Raw genomic sequence first — 15,125 nt, forward strand, 5'->3', positions numbered from 1 at the left:
TTATGGAGGATAGGTCTAAGAATGTCCTGGAGAGCTGGTTTAGTTTTGGCAAATTTCTTTAACATGTGAATGTCATTGAAGTATTTAATTTCTTCGTCATAAATGATGCTCAGTTTAGCTGGGTACAGGATCCTGGGTTGAAAGTTATTTTGTTTTAGGAGATTAAAAGTCGATGACCATCCTCTTCTAGCTTGAAAGGTTTCAGCAGAGAGATCTGCAGTTATTCTGATATTCTTCCCCTTGTAGGTAATGGTTTTGTTTCGTCTGGCTGCTTTCAGAATTTTCTCCTTCATATTAACTTTAGTGAAATTGATTATGATTTGGGGGATGTCTTATTTGAGTTGAGTCGTGCTGGAGTTCTGAAACTGTCTGCTATCTGAATTTCGGAATCTCTTGGCATGTCTGGAAAGTTCTCCTTCATAATCTCATGGAGAAGAGACTCTGTGCCTTGTGAAGCCACTTCGTCACTTTTGGGGATCCCTATAAGACGAATATTTGTTTTCTTCAAATTATCCGCGAGCTCTCTGAGAGAGTGGTCTGTTTTTGCTCTCCATTTCTCTTCTTCTTTGAGGGTTTGGAAGCATTCGAAAGCTTTGTCTTCAATGTCATAAATCCTTTCTTCTGCTTGCTCCATTCTCTTACTGAGGGATTCTACTGTGTTTCTCACATCTTTGAGGGATGTGACTTCTTGTCTCAGTGTGTCAAAATCTGTGGTCATTTGGTCTTTGAATCCGTTGAATTCTTGAGATAACTTTTGGAATCCTAATTCGATCTTATTTGCTATCCAGATTCTGAATTCAATTTCTGACATCTCAGCTATTTGTTTGTGCATGGGGTCTTGTGCTGTTTCTGCCCCATTGATCCTTGGGGGAGTTGATCTACTCTGATTATTCATATTGCCAGAGTTTTTCTGTTGATTTCACCTCATGATTGTTTTTCACCATTGCCTCTGGCTGTCCTCAGAGTTGGGGAGGTGTCTCTCCAAGATTAGACCCCAGTGGGATCACTCCATTGTTGCTGGATCTTTGTAGGGAGTGACTCTGTGTAGTTCCTCTGGGGCTGCTCTAGCTAGGGAGTTCTGGTTGTGGAAGCGGCTCCAGTTTGTAACACACCCAGATCCAGCAACAGGGCTGGGGGTGGTGCTCATGGTTCTGGGAGTGCCAGGTGCCCAGTGACTTTGGCACAGAGAGCCCAAGGCTCCAGCAGTCTCTGGCCAGGAGAAGAGGCAGAGGCAGGGAGGGCTCCAAAGGGCACGCAGCTACCAGAGTCCCTGTCCAGATGAACGGGCTAGTGTGGAAGCTGGGAGGACACAGTAGGGAGGACGCAGGGTTGCGTGGCTCCAGCAGGTCCTGGTCAGGGAATGTGGAGGCCCAGTGGGTGCGGGTCACTGGTCGGGGGTCGCTGCACAGCTCTTATGGAGGTCTGGGTGGCGCCAAGCCCAGGAGTTTGAGGTTGCTATGAGCTATGACGTCACTGCACTCTACCCAGGGTAACAGCCCAAGGCTCCAGTGTGCCAAAACCGTCTCACTCTGCCCCTAAGGATTAAGGCTGTAAGGCAGCTCAGTCCCCGCCTTTAGGCTGCTCAGTCAGTAGGTTACTTTGACCCACCCAATCCTTGCTCTGAGACCCTGAGGGCAGAGCTTGCCGGGGCAGTTCTTTCACAATGGCTTCCTGCGTCCAGCTCAGTGGCTCAGTCTGGGGCCCCAGACAGTGCCCAAAGTTCTCCATACTCCTGCTCAAGCTCTCCCCAGGGCAGTTCAACTGAGTGCCAAGTCCAAGAACACTGAAACAGTTCACAGGTAAGCCCTTTCCAGTTTGCAGTCTCACTTCTGCTTGTACTTACGGCTGCCGGCGTGATTAGGTCGATCAACACACGCAACCACTTGCCAGTTTTCCACTGTTTTTGTCCTCCTCTTGGGGTCCAGAAGTCCCTTGCTGGCTCCCTGTATCCTCAAAGGGATGATTATAGGCAGATCCCACCGGCCAGAGATGCCTGGAGTCTTGTCTCCCCAGACTCGCTGTTCCCAGTTGCAGGGAAGCTGTTACTCAGCCGCCATGTTTAATCTCTCAGCTGATCTTAATTTTAAAAATCATGCCATAAGATAGCTTTATTTTAGCAAAATAATCATAGGACCTAAGATGCTTAAAATGAATTTTAAGTTCTGTCTTAGGGTGTGTTTTTTTTGCCTGTGAATTCTTTACCAACATTTTTACACCTGAAACAGTGCAATTCTCTTTGTAATTTTACAGAAATTTGGCTGTTTGTCATATTAATTTATTGAATGTTTTGGATAGAGAATTCGAGATGACTTGTCCCAAGGTCACTCCATGAGCCAGGAATGAACTCAGATCTCAGAATTTCTTACCCTATTTTCTCTCATCCATGTCAAAAACTCAAAGGCCTAAAGGGATCAGAAAGATAGTATAAACGGGTAAACAGATTAGGCAAAGAAATATTTTTAACTTCTACGGAGAAATTTCTCTTGCAAGTCAAAATACTCTAGGGCTGAATTCTTTATTTCCCCAATCAAAGGAATGAGCACAGAAAAATACATCTCTTACAAGTAGAATATTAGAGCAGTGCTGATGATAAATTGATAAAATCTGTTATCTGTTGCCCAGGAATGGCAGGAAGCAGTGAGGCCCTTCACAGACTGGACAGCACAGCCCTGGAGGGATCAGTCATCAATCAGCCCCACCTGCTGTGGGGCAGTATGGGTGGCTCAGTCTTTTACACTCTGAGGTTCTTTAAAAGAAACAAGAAACTAAACTTTTTAAGCAGAATCTCTCAATTTTAAAATATTGGCTTATTTTTTTAAACATTATATATTTCAAATAAGGTACATCTGTAGGCCAGATGCCACCTTGTGCTACCCAGTTAGGGGCTCTAGGTTATGCTATTTTGCACAGGGGTTTCTCCCACAGTCCAAATACAGATGGAGGAAGCAGAAAAACAGTCTTAAGAGTTAGACTCTGTGACTCTGTTCTATATATTTCTGAGGCAAAGGCAGTCATTGTTGTGAAATTGCATTATTTCACTGGGAATAAATAATCGCTAATCGGCCACTCTGGCCTTCTATGTGCTAAATTCACTACAGAATAGAACTCAGTACTGAGCGATCAACCCTAGAAACAGCCACTTCCTGGGTACTGAAACGAGGGTTTACTTACTTGACAAACTGCTCATTCCATGTTAATCAGGGTGGGACTTCACTGCCAGACGCCATGGAGAACAGAAGGTGCAGCTGACCATTTGGGATTCTATTACCTCAACCACTTTTATTCTTTTTCTTTTTTTTTTTGCTATATAATATTTATTAGTATTTATTTCACTTACATATGGAATTCAAAAAAATCAAACTCATAGAAACAAAATAGAATGATGGCTGCCAGGGGCTGGGGGTTGGAGGAAATGGGGAAAAGTTTGTATGAACTTGCAGCTGTAAGACCAATAAGTTCTAGGGATCTAATGTGCAGCCGGGTGACTATAATTAATATAGAATTGTATACTTAAAATTTGCTGAGATTCGATCTCAAGTGTTTTCATCATAAAAACAAAAATAGCAACTGTGTGAAATATTGGATGTGTTAACCAATTTGATTGTGGTAATCATTCACAGTATATACATATATTAAATCATCATGTCGTATACTTTAAATATACAGTAGAACCTCTGCAAGTTGACCACTCAAGGGAGTGTAACAAACTGGTCAACATCTGGATGTGGTCAACATAAGGAAATTCCATTAAATACATGTGGCCCGGAGGTGGTCAATCTAAAGAGGTGGTCACCTATGGAGATTCTACTGCATACAGTTTTATTTGTCAATTATATCTCAGTAAAACTGGAGGGGAGTAAATTTCATGAGCTGGTGATCCAAATCTTCGTGTCTTTCATCACTGTTGCACCACCTGTTGCCACATGGGGACTCCTGAGGTCCAGTTGACAGAGGACAACAAATGTTCACAAATGTGTCAGTTTGATAACCACTTTTATTCTTTTGGTGGTACCCACCTTCTCTTCTCTGATAGATGTTATGAACAGAAAGCCCCCTTTATAAGAAGCACTCACCACAGCCTTCTCAACAGAGGCACTTCATTATCCCCATTTTTATAAGAATTAAGGCTCTGAGAGGTTAAGTACCTTCTCTGGGATTGCACAGAAGATACGGATAGACTGTATTTCAACCCAAGTATTTCTGTATCCCAAACCAATGTTCTTCCCACTAAGTTACTGTTTTGAAGTGTAAGTTTGTCGTCGTTTAGGTGTGGTGAGGCAATTGCCATTGAAGAGACAATCGTTTGTTGTTCACAGTTTCCAGAGGAGAAGACGTACCACACAGTGCACGAGGCTGAGGCAGTGAGAGGAAGTCAGGGCAAGAGGCTAGATGGTGGTTTTCGCAGAAAGGAATGGGCAGAGTAGAATAGGCAGTCTTAGTGTTGATGGAATTGAGTAATTTTGGTAAGCTCTGGACAGGGAGAGACGAGCTATGTCTTTGTAGCCTGGAATCTGGCCCTGGGGTGCTTAGAGCAGAATAGTAGACCTGAGAGTGAGAGTCGGGTGGAGGAAAGAGGTGGTGGGCAGGTGGGGCTCCGTCCACAGCAGCTTGCATTTGAAATAGGGAACACTCCCTGGGAGTTGTTCACTGTCTCTAGGAAGTAGCATCAGAAATGCAGAAAATGAAAAGATATGGTTAATACAACTACTACATTCTCTTTTCCTAAAACCAGATTTCAAAGTAACCCAACTCTGATTTTCTTAGTCTATAAATGGCCAGTTACTGAGTTTATTTTCTTCAAAATGCATCTCATCCATTTATTCAAAATGCCAACCTGTTCTAAGCACTAGGGAGTTAAATAATGATGCCCTTGCTTTAAAAGAGCTCAGAGTATAGGGTAAGAGGCAGATGTAGACACTGATGCTTGTACAGAGCCTGGCAGACGCCACAACAGAGAAAGGATGGGGATCATCCGTGTCTTCTATCCCCACTTGCCACCTCTGATTTTTGTCTGCTTTTCCTTGTCTTTCTGTCTAGTCGTTTCTCTGTCCCAAATACCCTCCCAGACTAATTTTCCTTAACTTTTCATCATTTTTTCCCCCAAGCCAAAATAATTCCTGTGGCCTCCAATTCAATATAAACACTTACCTGACTTTCAGCACCCTTGTATGTCCCCCACCTCCTTATTCATCTGTTTCTACCGCTTCATTTATCCTCTAACTTAACATACAGTTACCTATGATCAATGTGTGCCCAGCACAAACAGATGCAGGTGTGGAATGGGGTAAGTGCCACCAAGGAAAAGGGCCTGGTGTTGTGTGAGTACATGGCCGGTCCATTCATCCCACATTTACCCTGCAGACATTGATGGAGCACTTGTGACATGCTGGCAGGGGGCTAGACTTACTGTTCACAAGCACAGGTCTTTCCATCTTCATGTCTCTAACTGCCCACGGCCTCCTTTCTCCATATTTTGCATCTAGCCCTTTACTCCTCCACGCTCTGCCTGTTCTTGACCTCTCAGATAAAGCAGCACCTCCTCCAGCTGTACATATGGCATTTGCAGGTGATTGGCCCTTTTACTTATTCTCCTGTATGTTGTATGTGTTGTATGTATTCCTTACTTTTCACTGCATCTCCGGAGCCCAGGCTTAGTACCCAGCATGATGGGCATTACGTAAAAACTGAGTAACTGCACTTATACAAGCAACCCATGTGCTAGGTGCTGCCTTTCCTCCCGGAAGCTCATGTAAACCTTCCTTCTCTGAGCTGAACTCTTTAAAGCATTTCCTTATAAATCAGCATCAAGTCAAGTAAATCCTTTGATCTTCCAATACTAACCCCAATTGGTTCATCTGGATGCTCTCAAGGAGTACAAACTCTCTGAGGGTTCAGAATACGCCTCATAACCTTAACCCAGAGTTGAAGCTGTGAGAAATAAATATTCAATACCTGCATGATAGTTTTTCATTGATTGGTCAATGGCTTTGCTATCATTTTGAAACATTTCCACAAAACTGCACCAGTGGAATTCAACAACCTGTATTATCCCTGGAAGTTTAGTAGACAGTATGATATAGTAAAGAACAAGGACTTAAGATGTAGAGACATCTCAATTTGAGACCAGGATTTGTCATTACTCTCCTGTGACTTTGAGCAAGCTACTCAATATCTTTTTGTCTCCATTGTCTCATCTCTGTAGTGAAGAATGCAATAGACCAGTGGTTCTCAACCTTTCTAATGCCCCCTAATGCCATGACCCTTTAATATACTTCCTCATGTTGTGGTGACGTCCAGCCATAAAATTATTTTCGTTGCTACTTCAGAACTGTAATTCTGCTACTTTTATGAATCATAATGTAAATATCTGATTTGCAGGACATATTTTCATTGTTACAAAGGGGTCACAACCCACAGGTTGAGAACTACTGCATAGACCCTCCATAGCTGATCACCTCCCTGCACTGACCAGCTCTTTCAGTTGACTTAATTTTTCATAGACTGCACATGCACCACATGTATTAGTGCAGTAGACCTAGTTCCTTATGTCGACCACCTCCGTGTGTTTATCAGCTTGTTACAGTCCCTTGGGTGGTCAACTTACTGTATTATCTTCCTCATAGCAGTGCTACAAGGAATCAGTCAAATTCAGTGCAATATAGCTTGACTTAGTGTTGCTTTACGCTCAAAGGGTCAGTAAAACTCAGGTGCATCATCTGTTCTGATGTTGGCATCCTAGTACACACTTTCCCACCTTACTTCTTAGCAATCCTATCTTCAGAGGAGGCTGTTGAGGCCCAGAGCAGTTTAGTGACCTGCACCAAGTCCCAGAGCCAGTGAGAATGAGAAGCAGAGCCCAACCTGGCCTCTGTGGCTCTGAACATATTTTTTTCCTTTTTCTGCAGCCCTGACTCTGGGGAAACGTGCTCAGAGACCCTAGCTTCATGAAGCCAAAGTAGCCAGTCTGTTCATGGTTTGAGTGAAAATAAATCCATCAACATGGTTTTTGTAGAGTCCTAGAGGCTCAGGACTCTGATTTTTTTTCATTGATTGGCCAATAGCTTTGTAGAGACTCAGGACTCTACAACATGCAGAAAACACACATATTAGGTTCAGGAACTCAAGCATGGTGCTGGATGTTTTTAGCAATCTGAATAACATTGTGAGGAAACTATTCTATTCCTGATATATATTCCAGACTATTTTGTTTAAAGCCACCAAGTGGATTAAGGAATCAAATTTTGGACATGGGATTCCAATGAGAAAATGATGGTCTGCAGAGCTATGAGAACTGTGTTTCCTGCATGACAACTTTTTGGTCAAGGGAGGTCCTGTTGATAGCTCTGGGGCACCTCACAGTGTTTAGTTAAACTGAGACTCCCCCATCATAGTCTCCATTAGTAAAACATAGAGAGTAATTCAAGTTTTGACATTGCCCAGGGTGACAGCCTAAATCAGGAGGGAGAAATGATGTGATCCAGAGAAGGTTGGTGCTTTTAACACCCGACCCCCCACTTTTAACTTGAGTTACCCTTTCTTCCTCACTTCTCATTCTTAGGCCTGCTGACTACAAGTGGAGCCTGAGGAGTTTATTTCCTATTGCCCTTCTCTCTAAACTTCTTTATTTTATCTTGTTTATCTTATTTATTTATTTAGAGACCAAATCTCTCTCTCTCACCCTGGGTAGAGTGCTGTGGCCTAATAGCTCGCAACATCTCCAAGGGTTCTTAGGCTCAAGAGATCCTCCTACCTCAGCCTCCTGAGTAGCTGGAACTATAGGCACCCACCACGATGCCTGGGTAGTTTTAGAGACAGGGTCTCCCTCTTGGTCAGTTTGTTCTCTCACTCCTGAGCTCAAGCAATCCACCCGCCTCAGCCTCCCAGAGTGCTAGGATTACAGGCCTGAGCCACTGCGCCCGCTGAAGTTCTTTGTTTGATATATCCAAGAGGTTAGCACTTGGTTAATCAAAGCTATGATAAATTTCTTTTAGCAGAGACCCTTTTGCTGAATTAACATTTTGCTGTTCTTGGCTCCTCTGTGGACAAAAGTTAAAATACTCTTTCTTGTTTTTCAGATAGACCACATGGTGCAGGGCCATGCTGCCTTCCCTGAACTCCAAGCCAAGGCCACAGCCAGGTAGCTGCTGTCCCTCTACAGCTTTCCTTGTGTGACTATGCTGAGAGTGTTCACTTCAGGGGCCTGTATGAGTTCATATCCTATAGACAACGAAAATTCCTGTTAGCACTTGCTGTGAGATAGTCACCCCTATAATCTAGAACATATATGCATTAATATTTTAAGTCATCTAAGAAAACTCAGAGAAGCTAAAGATCCCAGAGGACTATGCCCCGGGTCCACAGATGAGAAGCTCTGATGCAGAAGGCAAGCGTGGATTCTGGGGTCAATTTGTAGATTCATATCCCAGATCTACTCCTTACTAGCTGTGTAACATTGAGCAGGTAACACAGTTTCTTTAAGCCTGCCTCCTATTATTGAATAATAACCAATTTCCAGGACATATTGAAGAAAGCTGAAGGTAAAGGAGTATTTATAGTGCAGTCCCTTTCATGTGAAAGGAAAAAGACAAAAGAAAATATATGTGTATCTACCATTTGTGCAAAGGAAATATTGGAAGGCTAAGCTAGAAACTAATATGGTTAGTTCTAATAGGAGATGGTTAGGAACGGGGAGGAAAGAATGCGGGAGGAGGAACAGGGTAGCAGGAGGGAACAAAATTTCTCTGAGTATACTTTTTATATAACTATAACGCTTAGAACCATGGTGACACTTCCAATCTGCCTCAAATAAACAGATGATAGATAGATAGCCAGAATATGTGTGTATGCTGGGGTGGGCAAGATAACAAATAGTGAAAAATGAACCTATTGTATTACAAATGAATAAGATAACTACACTAAAGGGGGTTTGGGGAAAAAAAGAAAGAATCAACCTAAGTAAGTTCAGGAAAGAATATTTTGACAGCTGGGAGAATTTGATCGCCATATGCAGAAGAATGAAACTGGACCCCTATCTCTCGCCATATACAGAAATCAACTCAAGATGAATTAAAGACTTAAGTAAAACCTGAAACTGTGAAAATACTAGAAGACAACCCAGGGAAAATTCTTCTGGACATTTGCCCTGGCAAAGAATTTATGACTAAGACCTCAAAAGCACAGGCAACAAAAACAGTGGGACTTAGGGGGGTGGAGGGGAGGGTAGACAGTAAGATGGGGAAGGGTAAAAACCTACCAGCCAGGTACCATGAACACTGTTTGGGTTGTGAGCACATTAATAGTCCTGACTCAGCACTAGAAAAGCTATCCACATAAGAAAAACATTTGTACCCTCCTAATATTGAGAAATAATAACAATGGGACGTAATTAAAAAGCTTCTGCACAGCAAAAGAAATAATCAAAAGAGTGAATAAACAACCTGCAGAATGGAAGAAAATATTTTCAAACTATTCATCTGACAAGGGACTAATATTCAGAATATACAAGAATGCAAACAACTCAACAACAAGAGCAAAAAAAAATTTCCATTAAAAAGTGCACAAAGGACATAAGTAGACATGTTCCCAAAAGAGACACGATTTCATATACAAATAGGCATATGAAAAAGTGGTCGGCATCACTAATCGTCAGAGAAAGGCAAATTAAAAGCACTGTGAGATACCATCCTACCCTAGTCATGGCTATTATTAAAAAGACCAAAAGATAACAGATGTTGTTGTAGGAACTCTTACACACTTTCAGTGGGAATGTAAATTAAATATAGCTTCTATGGAAAACGGTATCGTGTGGCTCAGCGGCTAAGGCCCCAGCCACATATACCGGAGCTAGCGGGTTTGAACTCACCCCTGACCTGCCAAACAACAATGACAACTACAACAAAAAAAGAGCCGGGCATTGTGGCAGGCACCTGTAGTCCCAGCTACTTTGGAGGCTGAGGCAAAAGAATCACTTAAGCCCAAGAGTTGGAGGTTGCTGTGAGCTATGATGCCACAGCACTCTACCAAGGGTGACATAGTGAGACTCTGTCTCAAAAAACAAACAAACAACAACAAAAAAACAGTATGGTGATTTCTCCAAGAACTGAAAATAGAAGTACGCTTTGATTCAGCAATCCCTTTACTGGGTAGCTATGCAAAGGGAAAAAAATCAATATATTAAAAAGTCACCAGCACTCGTGTGCTTACACCAGTACTGTTCAGAATGGCACAGAAATGCAGTCCACCTAAGTGTCCCATCAGTGACTGATTGGATGAAGAAAATGTGACATATTTACACAATGGAACACTACTCAGCCATATACAAGAATGAAATCATGTCTTTACAGCAACATGGAGGGAACTGGAGGTCATTATTTGAAAGGAATCAGGTCAAAACAGACATATATCACATTTTCTCACTCATAACTGGATGGGTGAGGGGCTTCAAGTGGAGTGGATGAGGAGAGATTACTTAATAGATACAATGTCTTGACCACTGTGTGATCTATACGTGTAACAAACTTGCATAAATCCACACAAAAAATAAAAAGAATAATATTTTGATGGTATGCCATATGACTAAAGGTAAAAATAACTGTACATAAATACTGTAATTGGTGGGCGGCGCCTGTGGCTCAGTTGGTAGGGCGCTGGCCCCATATGCCGAGGGTGGCGGGTGCAAACCTGGCCCTGGCCAAACTGCAACCAAAAAATAGCCGGGCGTTGTGGCGGGCGCCTGTAGTCCCAGCTACTCAGGAGGCTGAGGCAAGAGAATCGCTTAAGCCCAGGAATTGGAGGTTGCTGTGAGCTGTGTGAGGCCACGACGCTCTACCGAGGGCCATAAAGTGAGACTGTCTCTACAAAAAAAAAATACTGTAATTGGTAAGTTTGTTTTTTTGTAGGTATGTGGCTTAGCTCTACACCCTTTATGTGTATACCACAATTAAGCAGAGCTGTCCGTAACATGTGAACTTAAAATGTCTGAGAATCTAACAAATTCCCTCAGTTAAGCAGTAACCTGATGTCTTAACCCATAACAAAATGATGTGAACTAGGCAGCCTATAAACAACAGAATTTTTTTCTTGTTGTTCTGGAGGCTGTCAAGTTCAAAATTGAGACACTGTTAGGTTCATTGTGTATTGAGCCTCCAATTACTGGTTCACAGAATGGCGCTGGTTCTCTCACTGTGTCCTCACATGGTAGAAGGGACAAGCAGATCCCTTGAGCCTCTTTTATGAAGCTCTGATCCTGTTCGTGAGGCTCCACCCTGATCACCTAATCACTTCCCAAAGTCCTACTCCTGACGCCATTGCTTTGGGAGCCAGGTTTTCAACTTGTCAATGTGAGGGGGTTACAAACATGCATAGTCTGCAGTACCAGAATATAATGACCTTTCATGGCAGCTTTTCCAGAGGCTCATCAAGTATTTTTTCTCCATAAAACATCAATGACCCAGAGATTCCAATTCTAATATTCTATTAAAAACCTATATTTATTCATTTTGTACTTTAACAACTGTGTTTTGAGCACTTGTGGGTAAGATACAGTCCTTGCTGAGAAGGAATTCAGAATCCAGAGACGGATACAGATGAAGGAATGATGAGAGAAACCAACAGACTGTGCAGTGAGAGAACATCAGGAAACCCTGACTGACGGCTGACAGGTCCGTACGGATAAAAAGAACATAACCATGTGATTAGTGGAAGGAAAGAGTGTTCCAGGGGAAGGGGCTGGAACAGATGATTAGGCCACAGACCATAGTCGGCAACGCGAGGTTGGAGGATAGGCATGGTCATTCAGGGCCTTTTAAGCCATGGCAAAAAATCAATTTTATCCAAAGGACATTGGTTAGTCGTTGCTGGATTCTAATCTGGGAAATAATGTAGTCAGTGTCACTGTAGAAAGTCTCTCTATTCCCAAAACAAAGAGCAAGAAGCCTCTGTCAGACCCCTGATTTAGGTGATGAGGACAGATGGCCATCCATGTTGGAGAGGGCTCGAAGATGCCAGTGTCTCTCTTCCTTTCCCCTTAGAAGGCTGGGGCAGCAGAGGGAGGACGGGGCTGTGAAGGCTGTGCTCTGCGTAGGTTGCTGTGGGAACACGGGCCTCTGGAGATGAGTCTGGGGTGATGATGGATGTGAGCCATGTAAACAAGGTAAGATGAAGAATTTAAGGCAAGAAGGAACAAAGTAGAGGAAATTCAGAGGTTAAGGCATGCATCATATGTAAATGGAGAGTGGTTTGCTGTGGTTAGAACTCGGTGTGTGCAGGCACAATCAAAAGAGGGAATAAACAACCTGCAGGATGGATGAAAATATTTTCAAACTATTCATCTGACAAGGGACTAATATTCAGAATATACAAGAACACAAACAACTCGGGGAGGAGGAACGGAAGACACGTGTAACACAGTGAAGAGCAGAAGAGCTGATGATGGGCAAGGAAGTGTGTGCTCTGTCCAGAGGACAGTGAGGAGAAGCCATTGAAGGGTTTTTGGTAGAAGTGGGAGCTGTCATCAGAGTTGCGATGTAAAAGAATCACTCAGGAAGGACTGCAGAAAACCTAACTGGAGGAGTTAAGATTATAAGCAGGGAAGTAAATTCTGAGGTCAGATCACTATTCCAGGTATTGGAAGGTGACATGAATAAAGTAGTAGCAGTTGAGCTGCTAGTCACAGGGATACTCAGAAGAATGAATTGGCAGGTCCTGGTAAAGATTAAATTTGGGAGCTGAGGGAAGGAGAGGAGTCCAGAATGACACACGCCCTGCCTCTGCCTTCCCAGTGGTTGCTCGGGCAACCGCTTAAATGACATTGGCTTTGAGTAAACCAAAATCAGCAAAGGAAGAGCAAGTACATCAGAAAGAGGATGTATGTCCTATTAGAAATTTTTAGTTGAATTACCTTTGAACATCAAGAGGAGGAATTTAATTAAGGAACGTTTGAGTCTTTGAACTGGCACTTGTGAGGGGGAGATGGCAGGAGATGACACTGCATTGGGACATCCTCAGCAGGAGATGGTAACTGGGACCATGAGAAGAGGGTGGGAAGGGCGGATAAAGGGTAAGAAAAGGGCAAAGACAGAAGTGTAGAAGATTTCAGATACTGAAGGGACAAGCAAAGGAGGGAACGACTCAGAAAAGAGGCAAGGAAATCCAGGGAGTATAGCGCTTTAGAAACAGAGAGAACAAATGAGGAAGAAATGGTGAAGTGATGTAAAATGCAAAAAAAAAGGGCCCTTTGTTATGAATAAAGAAGATATCATTCCTCACAGTGGGACCAGGTGTAGTAGAAAGGGCAGGCAGAATGCAGGCTGCACTGGGGTAACAACGAGCTAGACACACACAACAGGGAAGCTTCTTTCCCCAGACTTTGTCTTACTCAAAGAAAGGGCACAAATGTCTTTTGTTATAACCATGTGTTCTGACTTTGTGGTTTCAGAGTATGGTCACCATACTTCTGGGCAGCCTATGAATCCAAAGACTTAAATGATTATGGAGAGGGTGAGGAGGGATTCCAAGGGTACTGTCTGCAGTTTAGATTAAGTAATAAGCTCTGAAAAAAATCTCCACCGACTCTTGATTTTTTTTTTTTTTAATTTACAAATGAGAGTCTAGCTAAGGCAAAGAAGAGGGAACCTATAACCTATGGGTATGTTTATGGATAAGCTTCCATTTCATAGTGCTCAGGGCTCTATGTTTAATCTTTGCAGCAGCCTATAAGGTAGACAGCATTAGCCCCAGTTGCAAAAGAATAAATCGGCTCTGAGAGGTTTAGTGTGCCTCATCACCCCGCTGGTACATGGTGAATCACTATCCTACCCAGTGGGACTCTGACAGCAAGAATTTCTCCTGTGAGACAGGACATACTAGCCTGGGGCTTGTGAGAGAGAAGGAGAGTGATCCATTTGGGATCACAGTTCATATGTGATTCCTTAGCAGGAAGAGGGCAGGTTGCCATTTGAGAAAGAATTGATAAAACATGCAAAATGAAACAAAGTCAGAACCAAAAAAGGCATCATGCAAGGTTAAACTTATGTGAATAATGATGTGCATTAGTTATTTTAATGTCTTCCAAGTGCATTTCATTTTGAATGATATACTCAGATAACGCACGGTAAGGTATAATTGAAAAAACATGTAGGAAAGAGGCTGCATTCAAAGGATAAACATACAGCTGAGAGGAGGTTAGAAGTCAAAGGGATAAGCATACCCCGTCCCCCAGGGACCTCATTAGTGCAAGAGTGACCATATATGTAGAGGCCAAATGAATCTCACTGTTTGCAAAGACCTGCAGTAAATGAGACAATGACAAATCAATAGTAATTAGGACTATAGATTCTTATTGACCCAGATGCCTGAAACCAAATGCCCTCTCTGAAATTCCTTGAGAGGCAGAAAGAAAAGATTTATAGATGTGTGCTTTAAAAAAAAAAAAAAAAAATCCTTTTGCTCTAAGAGCTGTGATACTATTGTGAAGTGGAAATTTGCTAGAACTGGTGCAGACTCTTGGCTTCTGGCTAGCGAGGATGTTCTCTGGGCTTCTATTGTGAATGGCATTCTTGTGGGACCAGAAGCAGAGAGAGCCGGGGGATGGAAAACTAGGGGGTGATCCTATTCTACCCCAATATGTTGTTATGGGCCCTTTGAAGGCACGGGAGGGTTCTTTCCTAAAAACCACAGTAGACTCATTCTAGAACAGTTGGAATGTTGCGCTTTAATGAATAATTTCTGACCTGGTGGCTTCCATCAGGGGTACAAATGGATCAGAATGGATTTAAATTTGGACTCATTCCTGTCTTTTCACCTCTTTGAGCATCCTCTGTAAAGGGGCCTTAGCGATACCTCTCATCCGATGGTGGTGGAAAGGCTCGTAGGTACCCAGGGAGTGGCAGCTGGTATTGCCGTGGTTGCTGAGCCTTTTCCCAGTCATACCTTATTTCTCTTAAAAGGAGCTAAGGCAGAAGAATTTTTACAGATGGGAATGAGGGGTTACAATAAGAAGTAGCAGACTGCTAGTAGGTGGGGGTGCCCTTGCATCTCTGACATTTACACTCTGCTGCTCCCACCGCAGTTTTGTTTTTCTATGCTTTTCATACTGAATTTCCATATAAAATTTGTTTAATAAAGGA

General features: G+C 42.8%; 1 protein-coding gene across 11 annotated transcripts in view; it reads left to right on the forward strand.

Moving 5' to 3' along the window:
- FGGY (FGGY carbohydrate kinase domain containing) overlaps positions 1-15,125 on the forward strand; it is a 433,138-nt gene that overhangs the window by 307,195 nt on the left and 110,818 nt on the right. For all 11 annotated transcript variants that reach the window (XM_053575373.1, XM_053575374.1, XM_053575375.1 and 8 more), the window contains one exon: positions 8,076-8,137. In XM_053575373.1, coding sequence (XP_053431348.1) covers positions 8,076-8,137 — 62 coding nt within the window. The remainder of the gene's footprint in view (positions 1-8,075; positions 8,138-15,125) is intronic.

The sequence above is a fragment of the Nycticebus coucang genome, chromosome 22 (assembly GCF_027406575.1).
Source record: "Nycticebus coucang isolate mNycCou1 chromosome 22, mNycCou1.pri, whole genome shotgun sequence".
Lineage (NCBI taxonomy): Eukaryota > Metazoa > Chordata > Mammalia > Primates > Lorisidae > Nycticebus > Nycticebus coucang.